Below are 25,312 nucleotides of genomic sequence, written 5' to 3' on the forward strand. Positions count from 1 at the left end.
GCTGATTACTGACTGGCTGATTACTGACTGGCTGACTGACTGGCTGACTGGCTGATTAACTGACTGGCTGATTACTGACTGGCTGATTACTGACTGGCTGATTACTGACTGGCTGACTGGCTGATTAACTGACTGGCTGATTACTGACTGGCTGATTACTGACTGGCTGATTACTGACTGGCTGACTGGCTGATTAACTGACTGGCTGATTACTGACTGGCTGATTGGCTGACTGACGGATTAACTGACTGACTGATTAACTGACTGGCTGATTACTGACTGGCTGATTACTGACTGGCTGATTAACTGACTGGCTGATTACTGACTGGCTGATTACTGACTGGCTGATTACTGACTGGCTGATTACTGACTGGCTGACTGGCTGACTGACGGATTAACTGACTGACTGATTAACTGACTGGCTGCTTAACTGACTGACTGACTGCTGCTTAAAGAGGCAGCTGGTCTTCTGCCATGTGCTGCCTCCTCGTTGCTGCCTCAGCCCTCAGCCTTAACTGATGCTAATGGTCCCATGCTGCCTCGTTGCTGCCTCAGCCCTCAGCCTTAACTGATGCTAATGGTCCCATGCTGCCTCGTTGCTGCCTCAGCCCTCAGCCCTAACTGATGCTAATGCTTCCATGCTGCCTCAGCCCTAACGGATGCTAATGGTTCCATGCTGCCTCAGCCCTCAGCCCTAACTGATGCTAATGGTTCCATGCTGCCTCAGCCCTCAGCCCTAACTGATGCTAATGGTTCCATGCTGCCTCAGCCCTCAGCCCTAACGGATGCTAATGGTTCCATGCTGCCTCAGCCCTCAGCCCTAACGGATGCTAATGGTTCCATGCTGCCTCAGCCCTCAGCCCTAACTGATGCTAATGGTTCCATGCTGCCTCAGCCCTCAGCCCTAACGGATGCTAATGGTTCCATGCTGCCTCAGCCCTCAGCCCTAACGGATGCTAATGGTTCCATGCTGCCTCAGCCCTCAGCCCTAACGGATGCTAATGGTTCCATGCTGCCTCAGCCCTCAGCCCTAACGGATGCTAATGGTTCCATGCTGCCTCAGCCCTCAGCCCTAACGGATGCTAATGGTTCCATGCTGCCTCAGCCCTCAGCCCTAACTGATGCTAATGGTTCCATGCTGCCTCTGGATGTTTTCTAGAAGCTCCAGATGCTGCACCTGAAGCTAGATGTGTCTCTAGATGTTTTCTAGAAGATACAGATGCTGCACCTAAAGCTAGATGTGTCTCTAGATGTTTTCTAGAAGCTCCAGATGCTGCACCTGAAGCTAGATGTGTCTCTAGATGTTTTCTAGAAGCTACAGATGCTGCACCTGAATCTAGATGTGTATTCTATTGACTGTACTGGAGCCAAGGAAGGGAATATACTGCTTGTCAAAATGCGTTTGTTCTGATTTTAAAGTCTGTACCCTCCTGTAACCTTTCTCCTTCTCTTGATCTCTGTGTCCACCTTTCTGGACCCCTCTCTTCACTTTCTGTATCCCTCTCAATCCCTTGATCTCTCACAATGTCTCTGTATCCCTCTCTCAATCTTTCACTCTTTCTTCCTCTCCTCCCTCTTGTCCTCTAGCTGCGTTGATAAGGGGCAACAGGAAGAATTGTGCTCAGTTCTCCGGCTCGTTGGATTGGTTGATCAGCCGGCTGGAGAGACTGGAGGCCTCGTCTGGTAAGTGATCTATAATCAATATATCCGTTTTACCCTCCTGTATGGCATTATCACATATCACTGTTGCAGCAGCATAGACAATCTGCAGTAGTATCACTGTTACAGTAAAGCAAGAGAGAATAGGGAGAGGGGGAGAGAGAGAGAGAGAGAGAGAGAGACAGGGGGAGAGAGAAATAGAGAGAGAGAGACAGAATGAGGAGAGAGACAGAGACAGAGAATGAGGAGAGAGAGAGAATTAGGATAGAGGGAGAGAGAAAAGGAGAGAGCGAGAGAGAGAGAGAGAATGAGAGAGAGAGAGAGAATGAGAGGGAGAGAGAGAATGAGAGAGAGAGAGAGAATGAGAGGGAGAGAGAGAATGAGAGAGAGAGAGAGAGAGAATGAGAGGGAGAGAGACAGAGGAGGAGGAGGGTAGGAGAGAGGAGGAGGGAGACAGAATGAGGAGGGAGAGAGAAGGAGATATAGAACGAAACAGATTTTTCCCCCATTTCTACTTCCTGCTGCAAAGAATGAACGTGTTGGCTGCAGTGTGGATTCTCCTTCCCTCTCCCTCTCCTCTCCTCTCCTCTCCTCTCCTCTCCTCTCCTCTCCTCTCCTCTCCCCTCCTCACCCCTCCTCTCCTCTCCTCTCCCTCTCCTCTCCTCTCCTCTCCTCTGAGCGTGTATGTAGGTGGATGAAAGCTAGAGACGAGCAGGACGGCCACTCATTCCACCAAGAGTTATGAAACGCCTAACATGCCGCATATCTAACGCCATACAAACATATATCTCTGCCAGCATATCCCCAGTGACTCAGTCTATTTCTGGTTTGAATATTGTAGAACAGAATAAGGAGACATTTATAGTTGACAGGTGGCCACTCTTGTTCTAATGTAAGTAACGGAGGTGGGATGGAGTGCATTTCCTCCACGCTCTCTCTCTCTCTCCTCACCTAGAGAGGCACACCTGATTGAACCTGAATTCATCTGCATACGCATGGACACACCTCAACATTGAAAGCCCTCTTCAATTATTGCGAGGGTGGCATGGTTTTGAACACGAGGAGAGTTTGAATTAGAGATGACTGGTGTAATGAGGGTCGAGGGTTGAATATTTTCCCTGGTATTTTACAAATGTCCCAACCCGAGAATAAATCACTTTTCTCCCTGGTAACCCAGTATTTCCTGCCAAAACTGTAAGTGTCATTCAAAAGCATATAAATAATAGGCTGGTATAGGCTGGTATAGGCTGGTATAGGCTAGTATAGGCTGGTATAGGCTAGTATAGGCTGGTATAGGCTGGTATAGGCTGGTATAGGCTAGTATAGGCTGGTATAGGCTGGTATAGGCTAGTATAGGCCAGTATAGGCCGGTATAGGCCGGTATAGGCCGGTATAGGCTAGTATAGGCTGGTATAGGCTGGTATAGGCTAGTATAGGCTGGTATAGGCTGGTATAGGCTGGTATAGGCTAGTATAGGCTGGTATAGGCTGGTATAGGCTGGCATAGGCTGGTATAGGCTGGCATAGGCTGGTATAGGCTGGTATAGGCTAGTATAGGCTAGTATAGGCTGGTATAGGCAATATAGGCTGGTATAAGCTGGCATAGGCTGGTATAGGCTGGTGTAGGCTAGTATAGGCTAGTATAGGCTGGTATAGGCAATATAGGCTGGTATAGGCTGGTATAGGCTGGTATAGGCTGGCATAGGCTGGTATAGGCAATATAGGCTGGTATAGGCTGGTATAGGCTGGTATAGGCAATATAGGCTGGTATAGGCTGGTATAGGCTAGCATAGGCTGGTATAGGCTGATATAGGCTGGTATAGGCAATATAGGCTGGTATAGGCTGGTATAGGCTAGTATAGGCTGATATAGGCTGGTATAGGCTGGTATAGGCAATATAGGCTGGTATAGGCTGGTATAGGCTAGTATAGGCTGGTATAGGCTGATATAGGCTGGTATAGGCTGGTATAGGCTGGTATAGGCTAGTATAGGCTGGCATAGGCTGGTATAGGCTAGTATAGGCTAGTATAGGCTGGTATAGGCTGGTATAGGCTGGTATAGGCTGGTATAGGCTAGTATAGGCTGGTATAGGCAATATAGGCTAGTATAGGCTAGTATAGGCTAGTATAGGCTGGTATAGGCTGGTGTAGGCTGGTGTAAGCTGGTATAGGCTGGTATAGGCTGGTATAGGCTGGTGTAGGCTGGTATAGGCTAGCGAATATGATTTAAATGTTGAAATATAATAGGGCCTATTTGTATAATTAGTAGGCTGAAGCTTTTATACCTTTCATAATATTAGCCTACCTCAGGTATTCTCAAACAGAGGTACGCGCAATGCCGTCGGGGGTACCCCAAATAAAAATGTGATTTTTGTAGCCAAACGTAGCTGCTGCTCATTCTGCTACTACCAGCAGTACTACACCTGCACCTGTCGACGACACAAGTTGATCTGCTTCCACGAGCACATCCAATGATAGCATCAGTAATACTACATGTGTTGTTAGCCCAGCTAGCACGGACACTGACAGTTGTGAATCTGATGCAGCCGAAGAGCTACTGCCCCCCTTACCCGGGAAAGCACGGAACAACAGACAGGGACGTTGGACCATCGAAGAGGCGATAAATATGATGAGAAATACATTGATTTGGGGTTCACTTATATTGGGACTAGTGCCTTTCCTCAGCCACAGTGTGTTATATGTGCAAAAGTACTATCTGACACCTCGATGAAACCTTCACTCTCGCACAGACATTTAGAAACTTAACATCTCAATTTGAAAAATAAGCCACTGGAGTTTTTTTGAGTGAGAATTAAGACGTCTTTTGAGTAGTAAACATGTCCAATCAATTGAATTTACCACAAGTGAACACCAATCAAGTTGTAGAAACATCTCAAGGATGATCAATGGAAACAGGATGCACCTGAACTCAATTTAGAGTCTCATAGCAAAAGGGTCTGAATACTTATGTAAATAAGGTATTTGTGTTTTCTATTTTTAATAAATTAGCAAAAATGTCTAAAAATCCTGTTTTTGCTTTGTCATTATGGGATGTATTGTGTGTAGATTGATGAGGACCATTTTTATTGAATACATTTCAGAATAAAGCTGTAACGTAAACAGAATGTAGAAATAGTCAAGGGGTCCGAGTACTTTCCGAATGGACTGAATATAAATCTAGAACAGGATGATCTTTTCTGCATGCAATTTGAATGGAGTTGATGGAGAGGGAGCAAGACAGCGAGAGAGGGAGCAAGACAGCGAGAGAGGGAGCAAGACAGCGAGAGAGGGAGCAAGACAGCGAGAGAGGGCAAGACAGCGAGAGAGGAGCAAGACAGCGAGAGAGGGAGCAAGACAGCGAGAGAGGGCAAGACAGCGAGAGAGGAGCAAGACAGCGAGAGAGGGAGCAAGACAGCGAGAGAGGGCAAGACAGCGAGAGAGGGCAAGACAGCGAGAGAGGGCAAGACAGCGAGAGAGGGCAAGACAGCGAGAGAGGGAGCAAGACAGCGAGAGAGGAGCAAGACAGCGAGAGAGGGAGCAAGACAGCGAGAGAGGGCAAGACAGCGAGAGAGGGCAAGACAGCGAGAGAGGGCAAGACAGCGAGAGAGTGAGCAAGACAGCGAGAGAGTGAGCAAGACAGCGAGAGAGGGCAAGACAGCGAAAGAGGGCAAGACAGCGAGAGAGGGCAAGACAGCGAGAGAGTGAGCAAGACAGCGAGAGAGTGAGCAAGACAGCGAGAGAGGGCAAGACAGCGAAAGAGGGCAAGACAGCGAGAGAGGGCAAGACAGCGAGAGAGGGCAAGACAGCGAGAGAGGGCAAGACAGCGAGAGAGGGCAAGACAGCGAAAGAGGGCAAGACAGCGAGAGAGGGCAAGACAGCGAGAGAGGGAGCAAGACAGCGAGAGAGGGCAAGACAGCGAGAGAGGGCAAGACAGCGAGAGAGGGCCAGACAGCGAGAGAGGGAGCAAGACAGCGAGAGAGGGCAAGACAGCGCAGAGAGGGCAAGACAGCGAGAGAGGGCAAGACAGCGAGAGAGGGCAAGACGCGAGAGATTGGAGCAAGACCGCGAGAGAGGGAGCAAGACAGCGAGAGAGGGCAAGACAGCGAGAGAGGGCAAGACAGCGAGAGAGGGAGCAAGACAGCGAGAGAGGAGCAAGACAGCGAGAGAGGGCAAGACAGCGAGAGAGGGCAAGACAGCGAGAGAGGGAGCAAGACAGCGAGAGAGGGGGCAAGACAGCGAGAGAGGGCAAGACAGCGAGAGAGGGAGCAAGACAGCGAGAGAGGAGCAAGACAGCGAGAGAGGGAGCAAGACAGCGAGAGAGGGCAAGACAGCGAGAGAGGGCAAGACAGCGAGAGAGGGCAAGACAGCGAGAGAGGGAGCAAGACAGCGAGAGAGGGCAAGACAGCGAGAGAGGGCAAGACAGCGAGAGAGGGAGCAAGACAGCGAGAGAGGAGCAAGACAGCGAGAGAGGGAGCAAGACAGCGAGAGAGGGCAAGACAGCGAGAGAGGGCAAGACAGCGAGAGAGGGCAAGACAGCGAGAGAGGGAGCAAGACAGCGAGAGAGGGCAAGACAGCGAAAGAGGGCAAGACAGCGAGAGAGGGAGAGAGGGCAAGACAGCGAGAGAGGGCAAGACAGCGAGAGAGGGCAAGACAGCGAAAGAGGGCAAGACAGCGAGAGAGGGCAAGACAGCGAGAGAGGGAGCAAGACAGCGAGAGAGGGCAAGACAGCGAGAGAGGGCAAGACAGCGAGAGAGGGCAAGACAGCGAGAGAGGGCAAGACAGCGAGAGAGGGAGCAAGACAGCGAGAGAGGGCAAGACAGCGAGAGAGGGCAAGACAGCGAGAGAGGGCAAGACAGCGAGAGAGGGAGCAAGACAGCGAGAGAGGGAGCAAGACAGCGAGAGAGGGCAAGACAGCGAGAGAGGGCAAGACAGCGAGAGAGGGCAAGACAGCGAGAGAGGGCAAGACAGCGAGAGAGGGCAAGACAGCGAGAGAGGGAGCAAGACAGCGAGAGAGTGGGCAAGACAGCGAGAGAGGGCAAGACAGCGAGAGAGGGAGCAAGACAGCGAGAGAGGGCAAGACAGCGAGAGAGGAGCAAGACAGCGAGAGAGGGCAAGACAGCGAGAGAGGGAGCAAGACAGCGAGAGAGGGAGCAAGACAGCGAGAGAGGGCAAGACAGCGAGAGAGGGCAAGACAGCGAGAGAGGGCAAGACAGCGAGAGAGGGCAAGACAGCGAGAGAGGGAGCAAGACAGCGAGAGAGGGAGCAAGACAGCGAGAGAGGGCAAGACAGCGAGAGAGGGCAAGACAGCGAGAGAGGGCAAGACAGCGAGAGAGGGCAAGACAGCGAGAGAGGGAGCAAGACAGCGAGAGAGGGAGCAAGACAGCGAGAGAGGGCAAGACAGCGAGAGAGGGCAAGAGAGCGAGAGAGGGAGCAAGACAGCGAGAGAGGGAGCAAGACAGCGAGAGAGGGCAAGACAGCGAGAGAGGGCAAGACAGCGAGAGAGGGAGCAAGACAGCGAGAGAGGGAGCAAGACAGCGAGAGAGGGCAAGACAGCGAGAGAGGGAGCAAGACAGCGAGAGAGGGCAAGACAGCGAGAGAGGGAGCAAGACAGCGAGAGAGGGAGCAAGACAGCGAGAGAGGGCAAGACAGCGAGAGAGGGCAAGACAGCGAGAGAGGGCTCGTGCGTGACACTGATTTAAAGCAACGATATTCAAGTGATAGGCTTTTTTAAAACTGCAGCTGCAATATAAAACATATATAATCTTTATAAATATATATAATATATAATATATATAATAATAATAATGTATATAATATATACATATATAATCTTTACAATGAAAAAATAAGGTGACCCCAAAAAAACAGATATAGATGATAAATTAGAGGTACATTCAGTCTTTATATTACTGTAGTATAGACTAGCCAGATAGAGATGGTACATTCAGTCTATATATTACTGTAGTATAGACTAGCCAGATAGAGATGGTACATTCAGTCTTTATATTACTGTAGTATAGACTAGCCAGATAGAGATGGTACATTCAGTCTTTATATTACTGTAGTATAGACTAGCCAGATAGAGATGGTACATTCAGTCTTTATATTACTGTAGTATAGACTAACCAGATAGAGATGGTACATTCAGTCTTTATATTACTGTAGTATAGACTAGCCAGATAGAGATGGTACATTCAGTCTTTATATTACTGTAGTATAGACTAGCCAGATAGAGATGGTACATTCAGTCTTTATATTACTGTAGTATAGACTAGCCAGATAGAGATGGTACAATCAGTCTATATATTACTGTAGTATAGACTAGCCAGATAGAGATGGTACATTCAGTCTTTATATTACTGTAGTATAGACTAGCCAGATAGAGATGGTACATTCAGTCTATATATTACTGTAGTATAGACTAGCCAGATAGAGATGGTACATTCAGTCTTTATATTACTGTAGTATAGACTAGCCAGATAGAGATGGTACATTCAGTCTTTATATTACTGTAGTATAGACTAGCCAGATAGAGATGGTACATTCAGTCTTTATATTACTGTAGTATAGACTAACCAGATAGAGATGGTACATTCAGTCTTTATATTACTGTAGTATAGACTAGCCAGATAGAGATGGTACATTCAGTCTTTATATTACTGTAGTATAGACTAGCCAGATAGAGATGGTACATTCAGTCTTTATATTACTGTAGTATAGACTAGCCAGATAGAGATGGTACAATCAGTCTATATATTACTGTAGTATAGACTAGCCAGATAGAGATGGTACATTCAGTCTTTATATTACTGTAGTATAGACTAGCCAGATAGAGATGGTACATTCAGTCTTTATATTACTGTAGTATAGACTAGCCAGATAGAGATGGTACATTCAGTCTTTATATTACTGTAGTATAGACTAGCCAGATAGAGATGGTACATTCAGTCTTTATATTACTGTAGTATAGACTAGCCAGATAGAGATGGTACATTCAGTCTATATATTACTGTAGTATAGACTAGCCAGATAGAGATGGTACAATCAGTCTTTATATTACTGTAGTATAGACTAACCAGATAGAGATGGTACATTCAGTCTATATATTACTGTAGTATAAACTAGCCAGATAGAGATGGTACATTCAGTCTTTATATTACTGTAGTATAGACTAGCCAGATAGAGATGGTACATTCAGTCTATATATTACTGTAGTATAGACTAGCCAGATAGAGATGGTACATTCAGTCTTTATATTACTGTAGTATAGACTAGCCAGATAGAGATGGTACATTCAGTCTATATATTACTGTAGTATAGACTAGCCAGATAGAGATGGTACATTCAGTCTTTATATTACTGTAGTATAGACTAGCCAGATAGAGATGGTACATTCAGTCTATATATTACTGTAGTATAGACTAGCCAGATAGAGATGGTACATTCAGTCTTTATATTACTGTAGTATAGACCCTGAGATGGGCTGTCTGTCCCCACCCTGAGATGGGCTGTCTGTCCCCACCCTGAGATGGGCTGTCTGTCCCTCCACCCTGAGATGGGCCGTCTGTCCCCACCCTGAGATGGGCTGTCTGTCCCTCCACCCTGAGATGGGCTGTCTGTCCCTCCACCCTGAGATGGGCTGTCTGTCCCCCATAGTGAGATGGGCTGTCTGTCCCCCACCCTGAGATGGGCTGTCTGTCCCCCATAGTGAGATGGGCTGTCTGTCCCCCACCCTGAGATGGGCTGTCTGTCCCTCCACCCTGAGATGGGCTGTTTATCCTTCCACCCTGAGATGGGCTGTCTGTCCCTCCTCTCTGAGATGGGCTGTCTGTCCCCACCCTGAGATGGGCTGTCTGTCCCTCCTCCCTGAGATGGGCTGTCTGTCCATCCACCCTGAGATGGGCTGTCTGTCCCCACCCTGAGATGGGCTGTCTGTCCCTCCACCCTGAGATGGGCTGTCTGTCCCTCCACCCTGAGATGGGCTGTCTGTCCCTCCACCCTGAGATGGGCTGTCTGTCCCCACCCTGAGATGGGCTGTCTGTCCCCCATAGTGAGATGGGCTGTCTGTCCCCCACCCTGAGATGGGCTGTCTGTCCCTCCACCCTGAGATGGGCTGTTTATCCTTCCACCCTGAGATGGGCTGTCTGTCCCTCCTCTCTGAGATGGGCTGTCTGTCCCCACCCTGAGATGGGCTGTCTGTCCCTCCTCCCTGAGATGGGCTGTCTGTCCCTCCACCCTGAGATGGGCTGTCTGTCCCCACCCTGAGATGGGCTATCTGTCCCTCCACCCTGAGATGGTCTGTCTGTCCCTCCACCCTGAGATGGGCTGTCTGTCCCTCCACCCTGAGATGGGCTGTCTGTCCCCACCCTGAGATAGGCTGTCTGTCCCCACCCTGAGAGGGGCTGTCTGTCCCCACCCTGAGATGGGCCGTCTGTCCCTCCACCCTGAGATGGGCTGTCTGTCCCTCCACCCTGAGAGGGGCTGTCTGTCCCTTCACCCTGAGATGGGCCGTCTGTCCCCACCCTGAGATGGGCCGTCTGTCCCCACCCTGAGAGGGGCTGTCTGTCCCCACCCTGAGATGGGCTGTCTGTCCCCACCCTGAGATGGGCTGTCTGTCCCCACCCTGAGATGGGCTGTCTGTCCCCACCCTGAGAGGGGCTGTCTGTCCCCACCCTGAGATGGGCTGTCTGTCCCTCCACCCTGAGATGGGCTGTCTGTCCCCCACCCTGAGATGGGCTGTCTGTCCCCACCCTGAGAGGGGCTGTCTGTCCCCCACCCTGAGATGGACTGTCTGTCCCCACCCTGAGATGGGCTGTCTGTCCCCACCCTGAGATGGGCTGTCTGTCCCTCCACCCTGAGATGGGCTGTCTGTCCCCACCCTGAGAGGGGCTGTCTGTCCCCACCCTGAGCGTTGATGATTCATCATGCAGCAGCTGTTGATTTAGACATTATATATAATTTAACAGTTCCATTTCACGCGTTGCTGTTCACATCAATAATGTATTATAATTTACCGGTTTCTCGCAATTGTTTATCATGGGAAAAGGGAGAGGTTTTGGTCGGTACATCCTAGTGAATCTCAGTAACCGGGTTCCCGCCATTCAACCCTGGGATGGTCGTTACACAGGGGAGGCTGACTGGTAGCTGGTGATACACTGCAAAAAAAGTTAAATCTAATATTGTCTTATATTAAGAATTCATTTAAAATGTGTTTTATTTTCTTGTTTTTTCGTACCAAGTTTGGCAGATAATTTTGCTTATTTTAACCTAAAAAATATCTAGAAATAAGATCAATTACTTGTATTAAGCCTTTAGATAAAAAACAGCTTATTATCTGCCAATAGATAGAGCCGGAGGTTCTGCACTGTGTCCTGGTGGAATAACTGTGATGTTGTTTATAACTCGTCTGGCATTCAGGAATCCTGTTTGTTGGTGTTTATAACTCGTCTGGCATTCAGGAATCCTGTTTGTTGGTGTTTATAACTCGTCTGGCATTCAGGAATCCTGTTTGTTGGTGTTTATAACTCGTCTGGCATTCAGGAATCCTGTTTGTTGGTGTTTATAACTCGTTTGTTGGTGTTTTGTAATTCCGTTCTCCATATGTCCTGGAGGTCCTTCACTCTGTCCTGTTGAAGAGTCCTGAAGCTCTCATCTTCATCATCAAGGGTTAGTTAGTTTAGGTTAGTAGGGTGTTGGTGTGATACTAACTGTGTGCTTGTTGTGTTCAGGTATCTTGGAGGTGCTTCACTGTGTCCTGGTGGAGAGTCCTGAAGCTCTGAACATCATCAAGGAGGGACACATCAAGTCAATCATCTCTCTGCTAGACAAACATGGACGAAACCACAAGGTGGGTAGAGGAGACCACCTACCTATTTAACAGAGATTATATATAGAATGGATGATGTCCTAGCTGGGTGATGAACCTACCTATTTAACAGAGATTATATATATAGAATGGATGATCTCCTAGCTGGGTGGTGGAACTACCTATTTAACAGAGATTATATATAGAATGGATGATGTCCTAGCTGGGTGATGGAACTACCTATTTAACAGAGATTATATACAGAATGGACTATGAATTGTTTATTCGCTGTTTCTTTACAGTGAATTGTGATGATACATTTGTTAGCGACATTTTGCACCAGTGGGTCGGCTCCACTCTTTCACAATATTTCATTTAACGTTTCAATATTTTCAGAGTACATATGTCTTGTTATTGATTTTTAGAAGAGGTATTAGTTTTGGAAATGTTTTATTTTGCTGGCTGATGAGTTGAGAATTGAAGCAAATCAATATAACTATATAGCTGTATATCACAGATGTTCACGCGATACACGGCGAACAACTCAAGCGCTCGATAACTTTAATAACTTTAATGTTCCCCTTGTTTTTACATGATTAGCTAATGGACCAACATTACTGAAAGGCTTGGTCATGTTGCCACATCTAAATGATTGAAATGTCCTGTACTTTCTCTCCAGTGAGTCGTGTCGGGTGAGCCTTAAGTAGAAAGCCCTGTCGTTCCATTTTGACAATAGCATCGCCATTTTACCTCTCTGTAGATGTTTTATCTCCGCTGTCAACAGCATCAAGTTAAATTGCAGATTAGGCAATAATGTAGTCTACACTCTGAATGCATGTTAACAACAATTTAGTTTGTTGGGTGAGGTCCAACCAGCATCTGATCTGTATCATGGTCTATTCTATATGTTAACCCTACAGGTTCTGGACGTGCTCTGTTCTCTGTGTGTCTGTCATGGTGTGGTGGTCCGGTCCGGTCCAACCAGCATCTGATCTGTATCATGGTCTATTCTATATGTTAACCCTACAGGTTCTGGACGTGCTCTGTTCTCTGTGTGTCTGTCATGGTGTGGTGGTCCGGTCCGGTCCAACCAGCATCTGATCTGTATCATGGTCTATTCTATATGTTAACCCTACAGGTTCTGGACGTGCTCTGTTCTCTGTGTGTCTGTCATGGTGGTGCGGTCCGGTCCAGCATCTGATCTGTATCATGGTCTATTCTATATGTTAACCCTACAGGTTCTGGACGTGCTCTGTTCTCTGTGTGTCTGTCATGGTGTGGCGGTCCGGTCCAACCAGCACCTGATCTGTGACAACCTGCTACCTGGCAGAGACCTGCTGCTACAGACACGACTTGTCAACCATGTCAGCAGGTACATCCTTCCTCCTCCACCTCCCCTGACCCAAACCCTAACCTACCCTAACCCTAACCTTAACCTACCCTAACCCTAACCCTGACACTAACCCTAACCCTATCCCAAACCCTAACCTACCCTAACCCGACACTAACCCAAACCCTAACCCTGACCCTAACCCTAACCCTCCCCTAACCCAAACCCTGACCCTATCCTAACCCTGACCCTAACCCTAACCCAAACCCTGACCCTAACCCTAACCCTAACCCTAACCCTGACCTACCCTAACCCTGACTCAAACCCTAACCCTAACCTACCCTACCCCTACCCATAACCCTGACCCTGACCCTAACCCTAACCCTAACATACCCAAGCCCTAACCTACCCTAACCCTGACCCTGACCGTAACTCTAACCCTAACCCTGCTACCTGGCAGAGACCTGCTGCTGCAGACGTAACTTGTCAACCATGTCAGCAGGTACAGTAGTTAGAAACTCGACCTGCTCCACTACAGCCCTGACGATGTGGGCGGCGGCTCTGACCTCTATTTCCTGTAGTTCACCATCATCTCCTTTGTCTTGAGGGAGAGGTTGTTGTCCTGGCAGTGGGTCCAGGGTGTCTGGGATGATGGTGTTGATGTGAGCCATGACCAGCTTTTCAAAGCATTTCATGTTTATAGATATGTTTATAGAGTGCTACGGGTCGGGAGTCATTTAGGCAGGTTACCTTGGCATTTTTGGGCACAGGGACTATGATGGTCTGCTTGAAACATGATGGTATTACAGACTGGGTCAGGGAGAGGTTGAAAATGTCAGTGAAGACACTTGGCAGCTCATGCTCTGACTACCGGTGCCGGGTAATCTGTTGGCCTTGTGAATGTTAACCTGTTTAAAGGACTTACTTACATCGGCTACGGAGAGCGTGATCACACATTCATCCGGAACAGATGGTGCTCTCATGCATGGTTCAGTGTTGCTAGCCTCGAAGCGAGCATAGAAGATATTTCACTCATCTGGTAGGCTCTCGCCACATGGCAGCTCGCGGCTGGGTTTCCCTTTGTGATCCGTGATTGTTTGCAAGCCCTGCCTTATCCGACGAGTGTCAGAGCCGGTGTAGTAGGATTCCCTCATACGACACTACAGCCCAGGGCTCAATACAATCCACCAGTCAGACATTATGCTAATGTCTCTGACCTCATTCTTTATATTCAGATGATGGAACATGGAAGGTTGTTCAGATGAATAGAATCACACTTAAGTTAGATGATATGATTGACAGTTGACAGTTCAGTTGGCATTAGTCTGTTATCCTTTTCTTGATTGGCTGTGGTTAGGATTGGCCAGCCGGTCGGTAACATAGTATGTACAGTGCATTTGTAAAGTATTCAGACCCCTTGACTTTTTCCATATTTTGTTACGTTACAGCCTTATTGTAAAATGTATTAAATTGTTTTTCCCCCTAATCAATCTCCACACAATTGAAATATTATTTTGAAATTATTAGTAAACAAAAAAGCAATACGCACCATAAAACTTTTTGAAATATTGAAATTGTGTCTCGATATGTAGTACCCCTGTGTTAGGTTTATGTACTCTTGTTTGTGTACAGCGGCAAGAAAAAGTATGTAAACTCTTTGGAAATACCTGGATTTTGGTCATAAAATTTGATCTGATCTTCATCTAGGTCACAACAATAGACAGACACAGTCTGTCTGTTTAAACTAATAACACACAAACAATTATACATTTTCATGTCTTTATTGAATCCACCATGTAAACGTTCACTGTGCAGGGTGGGAAAAGTATGTGAACCCTTGGATGTAATAACTGGTTGACCCTCCTTTGGCAGCAATATCCTCAACCAAACGTTTTCTGTAGTTGTGGATCAGACCTGCACAACGGTCAGGAGGAATTTTAGACCATTGCTCTTTACAAAACTGTTTCAGTTCAGCAATATTCTTGGGCTGTCTGGTGTGAAGTGCTCTCTTGAGGTCATGCCACAGCATCTCAAATCGGGTTGAGGTCAGGACTCTGACTGGACCACTCCAGAAGGAGTATTTCTCTTCTGTTGAAGCCATTCTGTTAGAGATACTTTTGTAACCCTTTCCAGCTTTATGCAAGTCAACAATTCTTAATCTCTTTTGTTCGAGGCATGGTTCACATCAGGCAATGCTTCTTGTGAATAGCAAACTAACATTTTGTGAGTGTTTTTTTTATAGGACAGGGCAGCTCTAACAAACATCTCCAATCTCGTCTAATTGATTGGACTCCAGGTTAGTTTACTACTGACTCCAATTAGTTTTGGAGAAGTCATTAGCCTTTAGAGAAGTCATTAGCCTAGGGGGTTCACATACTTTACCCAACCTACACTCTAAATGTTTAAATGATGTATTCAATATAGACAAGACAAATACAATCATTTGTGTGTTATTAGTTTAAGCACACTGTGTTTGTCTATTGTTGTGACTTAGATGAAGATCAGATCTAATTTGTTGACCAATTTATGCAGAAATCCAGGTATTTCCAAAGGGTTCACATACTGTTTCTTGCCGCTGTATTTCTGTTTTTGTATTTGTTTTATTCATAATAATAATTACAAAAAACAATATTTAAAAAATACCAGTCAAGCACTCAAGCTAACTTGCTAGCTACTTCCAGACACAAATGAGAGAACAGCTCACTGAACAGTACTCACCCTAGCAGAGCTGGTTAGGCTGTTATGTTATCCAGAGCGTTGGTGACTGCAACAGTGCTGTCAGAATGTTCGTTCATAAATTCAGAGCGTTTCAAAGCGCACACTGGACGCTCTGGCCGATGAGTAGGGTTGATCCGAACGTTCTGCCCTCACAACGGCAGTCAAGCACCCAAGCTAACGTGCTAACATTGGCTAGCTTGCTAGCTACTTCCAGACACATAATGAGAGAACACCCCACTCTGATCATTTTACTCTCCCTAGCAGAGCTGGTTAGGCTGTTTTCATGTTATCCAGAGCGTTGGTGACTAACTGTGCTGCTGACAACAATTTTATAACGTTTTTTTGCCGACGTTTACTGACACCAGACGTATTCAACTGGTGTTGAACGTTCGTAAATTCATCAAATATGCTGCGCTCTGGCACACTCAGACGAGAGTCCTCTGAAAATTGGAGTAGATGGCTAGACTGAATTTACGAATGTACCCAAAATGGTTACTTTACTTAAGACATATAGCTAGCTAGCTAGCTAACAATGAACCATAATCACACTACCCTGCATGAATCCGCAGGTAGCTAACCAACGTCTATCAACAGTTGGCACAGTGACATTCTATTGAAACGGATAACTTGCATAGTGGAGTATTTTGTTAAGACATGTAGCTAGCTTGCTAGCCAAACAATGAACCGCAATCCCAACTCATAACGTTGCTACCCTGCATGAACGTAACGTTAGCTAGCGAGCCAGCCAGCTAATGTTATCTAGATAACAGTACACTTTAACTTGAAATGAAACCACTTTCTTACCCGTATACATCATAGATGGAGGCGTCTCCTGTCACGGATGCCATGGTTGCCCTTAGTTTGAAGATGTAATCCGGACACAGGTGTTTTCTCCATCTCCTTTGCTATCATACTCGAATTCCACTGAACTCGGTCCTCCAGAAATTGAAGAGCAACACTTATGCAGTTTTACTACGCGATATATATATTTTTTAAAAGCCGCGTTAGACATGATTACCAACACATACTGACCAGCTCAAATAGACCGAAGCGTGCTATATGGCAGACCAATCCAAACTCATCTCTCGGCATGTCCAGCCCAGTCATTATCTCAGCCAATCAATGGCCGGTGGGAAGGTTGCTTTCTTTTTCTGTGGCTAAACCAACTAGGCTCATAATTTAAAAATGTTTTAATTCATATTTACAGATGGCATACAAGTGTGTTATTAAGGCATATGAAAAGTTCTGCCCAAAAAATGCATCTTGATTAAAAAAAAAGTTTACATTCAAACGTCTCTCCTGTGAAGTAGTGACCAGCAACATACGCCTAGTCTCCTGAAACGGTGACATTTACATAAGTATTAGACCCTTTACTCAGTACTTTGTTGAAACACCTTTGGCACCTCGAGTCTTCTTGGGTAGGACACTGCAAAGCTGTATTTGGGGAGTTTCTCCCATTCTTCTCTGCAGATCCTCTCAAGCTCTGTCAGGTTGGATGGGGAGTGTAGCTGCACAGCTATTTTCAGGTCTCTCCAGAGATGTTTGATCGGGTTCAAGTCGGGGCTCTGGCTGGGCCACTCAAGGACATTCAGAGACTTGTCCCGAAGCCACTCCTGCGTTGTCTTGGCAGTGTGCTTAGGGTTGTTGTCCTGTTGGAAGGTGAACCTTTGCCCCAGTCTGAGGTCCCGAGCGCTCTGGAGCAGGTTTTCATCAAGGATCTCTCTGTACTATACTCCATCTTTCCCTCGATCCTGACTGGTCTCCCAGTCCCTGCCACTGAAAAACATCCCCACAGTATGATGCTGCCACCACCATGCTTCACCGTAGGGATGGTGCCAGGTTTCCTCCTGACGTGATGCTTGGCATTCAGGCCAAAGAGTTCAATCTTGTTTTCATCAGACCACACCTTTTGGTTTCAAATCAACTCTGTGGAAGCATTCAACAGTCTGCCAGTATCTAACTCAGTCAAACCTCTGGGAGAATTCAACAGTCTGCCAGTATCTAACTCAGTCAAACCTCTGGGAGAATTCAACAGTCTGCCAGTATCTAACTCAGTCAAACCTCTGGGAGAATTCAACAGTCTGCCAGTATCTAACTCAGTCAAACCTCTGGGAGAATTCAACAGTCTGCCAGTATCTAACTCAGTCAAACCTCTGGGAGAATTCAACAGTCTGCCAGTATCTAACTCAGTCAAACCTCTGGGAGAATTCAACAGTCTGCCAGTATCTAACTCAGTCAAACCTCTGGGAGAATTCAACAGTCTGCCAGTATCTAACTCAGTCAAACCTCTGGGAGAATTCAACAGTCTGCCAGTATCTAACTCAGTCAAACCTCTGGGAGAATTCAACAGTCTGCCAGTATCTAACTCAGTCAAACCTCTGGGAGAATTCAACAGTCTGCCAGTATCTAACTCAGTCAAACCTCTGGGAGAATTCAACAGTCTGCCAGTATCTAACTCAGTCAAACCTCTGGGAGAATTCAACAGTCTGCCAGTATCTAACTCAGCCAAACCTCTGGGAGAATTCAACAGTCTGCCAGTATCTAACTCAGTCAAACCTCTGGGAGAATTCAACAGTCTGCCAGTATCTAACTCAGTCAACCCTCTGGGAGAATTCAACAGTCTGCCAGTATCTAACTCAGTCAAACCTCTGGGAGAATTCAACAGTCTGCCAGTATCTAACTCAGTCAAACCTCTGGGAGAATTCAACAGCGTTCAACATTGTTCCAGTGTTGAACTTTAACCTGCATTAACCCCTTGTTCTCCTTCTTCCCACATGGCAGCATGAGGCCTAACATCTTCCTGGGTGTGAGTGAAGGCTCCGCCCAGTACAGGAAGTGGTATTACGAGCTGATGGTGGACGAGGTGTTACCCTTCGTTACGGCCGAGGCGACACATCTAAGAGTGGGCTGGGCCACCACGGACGGCTACCAACCCTACCCAGGTGGAGGAGAGGGCTGGGGGGGAAACGGGCTCGGTGATGACCTGTACTCCTACGGCTTCGACGGCTTGCACCTGTGGTCAGGTAAGATAGTTAGTCTATTATATTCACCTGTAGTCAGGTTAGATAGTTACTATATTATATTCACCTGTAGTCAGGTTAGATAGTTACTATATTATATTCACCTGTAGTCAGGTTAGATAGTTACTATATTATATTCACCTGTAGTCAGGTTAGATAGTCTATTATATTCACCTGTAGTCAGGTTAGATAGTCTAGTTATTTCACCTGTAGTCAGGTTAGATAGTTTACTATATTATATTCACCTGTAGTCAGTTAGATAGTTACTAGATTATATTCACCTGTAGTCAGGTTAGATAGTTACTATATATATTCACCTGTAGTCAGGTTAGATAGTCTATATATTCACCTGTAGTCAGGTTAGATAGTTACTATATTATATTCACCTGTAGTCAGTTAGATAGTTTACTATATTATAGTCACCTGTAGTCAGGTTAGATAGTTTACTGTATTATATTCACCTGTAGTCAGGTTAGATAGTCTATTATATTCACCTGTAGTCAGGTTAGATAGTGTAGTATATCACCTGTAGTCAGGTTAGATAGTTTACTATATTATATATCACCTGTAGTCAGGTTATATAGTTACTATATGATATTCACCTGTAGTCAGGTTAGATAGTCCTATTATATTCACCTGTAGTCAGGTTAGATAGTTACTATATTATATTCACCTGTAGTCAGGTTAGATAGTTACTATATATATTCACCTGTAGTCAGGTTAGATAGTCTATTATATTCACCTGTAGTCAGTTAGATAGTCTATTATATTCACCTGTAGTCAGGTTAGATAGTTACTATATTATATTCACCTGTAGTCAGGTTAGATAGTTACTATAATTATATTCACCTGTAGTCAGGTTAGATTAGTCTATTATATTCACCTGTAGTCAGGTTAGATAGTTACATATTATATTCACCTGTAGTCAGGTTAGAGTAGTTACTATATTATATTCACCTTATCAGTGTTAGATAGTCTATTATATTCACCTGTAGTCAGGTTAGATAGTTCTAGATTATATTCACCTGTAGTCAGGTTAGATAGTTACATATTATATTACGACCGTAGTCAGGGTTAGATAGTTACTATATTATATTCACCTGTAGGCAGGTTAGATAGTCTATTATATTCACCTGTAGTCAGGTTTAGATAGTCTATATATTCACCTGTAGTCAGGTTAGATAGTTCTATTAATATTCACCTGTAGTCAGGTTAGATAGTTACTATATTATATTCACCTGTGTCAGGTTAGATAGTTACTATATTATATTCACCTGTAGTCAGGTTAAGATAGTTACTATATTATATTCACCTGTAGTCAGGTAGATAGTCTAATTATATTCACCTGTAGTCAGGTTAGATAGTCTATTATATTCACCTGTAGTCAGGTTAGATAGTTACTATTATATTCACCTGTAGTCAGGTTAGATAGTTACTATATTATATTCACCTGTAGTCAGGTTAAGATAGTTACTATATTATATTCACCTGTAGTCAGGTTAGATAGTTACTATATTATATTCACCTGTAGTCAGGTTAGATAGTCTATTATATTCACCTGTAGTCAGGTTAGATAGTCTATTATATTCACCTGTAGTCAGGTTAGATAGTTACTATATTATATTCACCTGTAGTCAGGTTAGATAGTTACTATATTATATTCACCTGTAGTCAGGTTAGATAGTTACTATATTATATTCACCTGTAGTCAGGTTAGATAGTCTATTATATTCACCTGTAGTCAGGTTAGATAGTTACTATATTATATTCACCTGTAGTCAGGTTAGATAGTTACTATATTATATTCACCTGTAGTCAGGTTAGATAGTTACTGTATTATATTCACCTGTAGTCAGGTTAGATAGTCTATTATATTCACCTGTAGTCAGGTTAGATAGTGTATTATATTCACCTGTAGTCAGGTTAGATAGTTACTATATTATTATCACCTGTAGTCAGGTTAGATAGTTACTATATTATATTCACCTGTAGTCAGGTTAGATAGTCTATTATATTCACCTGTAGTCAGGTTAGATAGTCTATTATATTCACCTGTAGTCAGGTTAGATAGTTACTATATTATATTCACCTGTAGTCAGGTTAGATAGTTACTATATTATATTCACCTGTAGTCAGGTTAGATAGTCTATTATATTCACCTGTAGTCAGGTTAGATAGTCTATTATATTCACCTGTAGTCAGGTTAGATAGTTACTATATTATATTCACCTGTAGTCAGGTTAGATAGTTACTATATTATATTCACCTGTAGTCAGGTTAGATAGTCTATTATATTCACCTGTAGTCAGGTTAGATAGTCTATTATATTCACCTGTAGTCAGGTTAGATAGTTACTATATTATATTCACCTGTAGTCAGGTTAGATAGTTACTATATTATATTCACCTGTAGTCAGGTTAGATAGTTACTATATTATATTCACCTGTAGTCAGGTTAGATAGTTACTATATTATATTCACCTGTAGTCAGGTTAGATAGTTACTATATTATATACACCTGTAGTCAGGTTAGATAGTTACTATATTATATTCACCTGTAGTCAGGTTAGATAGTCTATTATATTCACCTGTAGTCAGGTTAGATAGTCTATTATATTCACCTGTAGTCAGGTTAGATAGTTACTATATTATATTCACCTGTAGTCAGGTTAGATAGTTACTATATTATATTCACCTGTAGTCAGGTTAGATAGTTACTATATTATATTCACCTGTAGTCAGGTTAGATAGTTACTATATTATATTCACCTGTAGTCAGGTTAGATAGTCTATTATATTCACCTGTAGTCAGGTTAGATAGTCTATTATATTCACCTGTAGTCAGGTTAGATAGTTACTATATTATATTCACCTGTAGTCAGGTTAGATAGTTACTATATTATATTCACCTGTAGTCAGGTTAGATAGTTACTATATTATATTCACCTGTAGTCAGGTTAGATAGTCTATTATATTCACCTGTAGTCAGGTTAGATAGTTACTATATTATATTCACCTGTAGTCAGGTTAGATAGTTACTATATTATATTCACCTGTAGTCAGGTTAGATAGTTACTGTATTATATTCACCTGTAGTCAGGTTAGATAGTCTATTATATTCACCTGTAGTCAGGTTAGATAGTGTATTATATTCACCTGTAGTCAGGTTAGATAGTTACTATATTATTATCACCTGTAGTCAGGTTAGATAGTTACTATATTATATTCACCTGTAGTCAGGTTAGATAGTCTATTATATTCACCTGTAGTCAGGTTAGATAGTCTATTATATTCACCTGTAGTCAGGTTAGATAGTTACTATATTATATTCACCTGTAGTCAGGTTAGATAGTTACTATATTATATTCACCTGTAGTCAGGTTAGATAGTCTATTATATTCACCTGTAGTCAGGTTAGATAGTCTATTATATTCACCTGTAGTCAGGTTAGATAGTTACTATATTATATTCACCTGTAGTCAGGTTAGATAGTTACTATATTATATTCACCTGTAGTCAGGTTAGATAGTCTATTATATTCACCTGTAGTCAGGTTAGATAGTCTATTATATTCACCTGTAGTCAGGTTAGATAGTTACTATATTATATTCACCTGTAGTCAGGTTAGATAGTTACTATATTATATTCACCTGTAGTCAGGTTAGATAGTTACTATATTATATTCACCTGTAGTCAGGTTAGATAGTTACTATATTATATACACCTGTAGTCAGGTTAGATAGTTACTATATTATATTCACCTGTAGTCAGGTTAGATAGTCTATTATATTCACCTGTAGTCAGGTTAGATAGTCTATTATATTCACCTGTAGTCAGGTTAGATAGTTACTATATTATATTCACCTGTAGTCAGGTTAGATAGTTACTATATTATATTCACCTGTAGTCAGGTTAGATAGTTACTATATTATATTCACCTGTAGTCAGGTTAGATAGTCTATTATATTCACCTGTAGTCAGGTTAGATAGTTACTATATTATATTCACCTGTAGTCAGGTTAGATAGTTACTATATTATATTCACCTGTAGTCAGGTTAGATAGTTACTGTCGTGTCTTTGGGTACCATTAAACTGAAGATAGGTTTATCAATTAACTCCCTGTAATTATTATCACGCGATTAAACTGATTAATCGTTTAATTGTAATTAACTAGGAGATCGGGGCACCAAGAAAAATATTCAGATTACAAAGTTATAATTTTCCTAATATAACTTAACCTATATTATAATATAGGCCGATTATCTTCTGGTTTCAATGGCGTATTTTACCTCGCGTCCAGTCTCATTCCAAACGTCGTAAATTGTTGTATCTGCACGAACCCAGTCTTTACTAAAATCATCCATACATCAATTGTCTTAAAATCATTTATTTACTACACTAAGTAATTAACAGAAAACATACAAACAGTAATTATCATCACAAAGGATTGGTATAGTAATGTGCCCTAATGGCTAACAAGCATGGCTGGTCTGTTAGACAATGGGTCATAAACGGTCAGCTGAGAAGTTACACAGAGTTCATTAATATTAACAATTGACAATTGAAGGCTCACTCATTCGGGAACAATTGCAATCAATATATATTTACGCTCATGTGTCGTCGGGATTCTTGTTGGAGAGTTCTGTTCTGTCCGCGTTCTCGCTCTCTCTCTCTCTCTCGGATAGAATGGATCTTTCAGAGCGACATTCATTAATGTCGTCATAGAATGGATGTTTCGTTGGTCTTCGCGTTCGATGATATAATTTACTTAGCTGCAGACTAATAATTAATATCAAAGACTTGTTCTTATTCTGTCGGTCTCGATAGTAAAAGTTAACCACGTGGTATAGTTCACTTTCAGTAGAGTACTTGGCTGGTCAAACCTATGGGCCAACTCGCAATGGAGTGGAGGCCTGGTCTGTAGAAATGTAAATCAGGGGGTGTTTTATAGGTGACCCTAGAACAGGCTTGTCAAATGACGCCTGGTCCTGTATGTGTCCCTTGGGGGGCGTGCCGATGGCTGAGTGAAGCTTGGTACAGAAATCCAATTCTATCACATTAACATCAGTACATAGCATCTCAATGTATTACAAATAGCTTTATCCTTATTAATACATTTTATACAACCATTATGATGCAAGTCTCATTGCTGAGGCTATTATATAAACAGTATTAGGGTAATATGGCTATATTGTCTCTTCTGAGTATCACAAAATTGTACCAAGCGGACTAGTTCGTAGCTGGATTCTTCACCAATTTTCCATATCTTCTCCAGAACACACATGTCGCTCGGTTCTCCAATTCTATGAGTTGGAAGAATTTTCTTTGTCTCTCTATGAAACCTGTGGTAGGAGATTCTCCTCTTAGAGTTTTTACAACCCTGTCACACAGGGCCTGGGTTGGGGGGAAGGTATGTTGGGGGATGGTACAAAGGGGAGGGAGCCAACTGATAGCCCTGTACCCAAAGAGGCCAACGTCATGACATTACTATATTATATTCACCTGTAGTCAGGTTAGATAGTTACTATATTATATTCACCTGTAGTCAGGTTAGATAGTTACTGTATTAGATTCACCTGTAGTCAGGTTAGATAGTTACTGTATTATATTCACCTGTAGTCAGGTTAGATAGTCTATTATATTCACCTGTAGTCAGGTTAGGTAGTCTATTATATTCACCTGTAGTCAGGTTAGATAGTTACTATATTATATTCACCTGTAGTCAGGTTAGATAGTTACTGTATTATATTCACCTGTAGTCAGGTTAGATAGTTACTATATTATATTCACCTGTAGTCAGGTTAGATAGTCTATTATATTCACCTGTAGTCAGGTTAGATAGTCTATTATATTCACCTGTTGTCAGGTTAGATAGTTACTATATTATATTCACCTGTAGTCAGGTTAGATAGTCTATTATATTCACCTGTAGTCAGGTTAGATAGTTACTATATTATATTCACCTGTAGTCAGGTTAGATAGTTACTATATTATATTCACCTGTAGTCAGGTTAGATAGTCTATTATATTCACCTGTAGTTAGTTTAGATAGCTACTATATTATATTCACCTGTAGTCAGGTTAGATAGTTACTGTTCCCCCAGAATGCTGTGTGAGGCGTAATGTTCCCCCAGAATGCTGTGTGAGGGGTAATGTTGCCCCAGAATGCTGTGTGAGGGGGTAATGTTCCCCCAGAGTGTTGTGTGAGGGGGTAATGTTCCCCCAGAGTGCTGTGTGAGGGGGTAATGTTCCCCCAGAGTGCTGTGTGAGGGGGTAATGTTCCCCCAGAGTGCTGTGTGAGGGGTAATGTTCCCCCAGAGTGCTGTGTGAGGGGTAATGTTCCCCCAGAGTGCTGTGTGAGGGGGTAATGTTCCCCCAGAGTGCTGTGTGAGGGGGTAATGTTCCCCCAGAGTGCTGTGTGAGGGGGTAATGTTCCCCCAGAGTGCTGTGTGAGGGGGTAATGTTCCCCCAGAGTGCTGTGTGAGGGGTAATGCTCCCCCAGAGTGCTGTGTGAGGGGTTATGTGCCCCCAGAGTGCTGTGTGAGGGGTAATGTTCCCCCAGAATGCTGTGTGAGGGGGGTAATGTTCCCCCAGAATGCTGTGCGAGGGGTAATGTTCCCCCAGAATGCTGTGTGAGGGGTAATGTTCCCCCAGAATGCTGTGTGAGGGGGTAATGTTCCCCCAGAGTGCTGTGTGAGGGGTAATGTTCCCCCAGAGTGCTGTGTGAGGGGTTAATGTTCCCCCAGAATGCTGTGTGAGGGGGTAATGTTCCCCCAGAGTGC

At 43.9% G+C, this 25,312-nt stretch overlaps 1 protein-coding gene across 1 annotated transcript in view; it reads left to right on the plus strand.

Moving 5' to 3' along the window:
- The window catches only part of LOC115190095 (ryanodine receptor 2), a 222,833-nt gene that overhangs the window by 26,497 nt on the left and 171,024 nt on the right, over positions 1-25,312 (plus strand). The window contains exons 8-11 of the mRNA XM_029748570.1: positions 1,588-1,683; positions 11,386-11,504; positions 12,701-12,834; positions 18,292-18,533. Coding sequence (XP_029604430.1) covers positions 1,588-1,683; positions 11,386-11,504; positions 12,701-12,834; positions 18,292-18,533 — 591 coding nt within the window. The remainder of the gene's footprint in view (positions 1-1,587; positions 1,684-11,385; positions 11,505-12,700; positions 12,835-18,291; positions 18,534-25,312) is intronic.

Source organism: Salmo trutta, unplaced genomic scaffold, assembly GCF_901001165.1.
Source record: "Salmo trutta unplaced genomic scaffold, fSalTru1.1, whole genome shotgun sequence".
NCBI lineage: Eukaryota > Metazoa > Chordata > Actinopteri > Salmoniformes > Salmonidae > Salmo > Salmo trutta.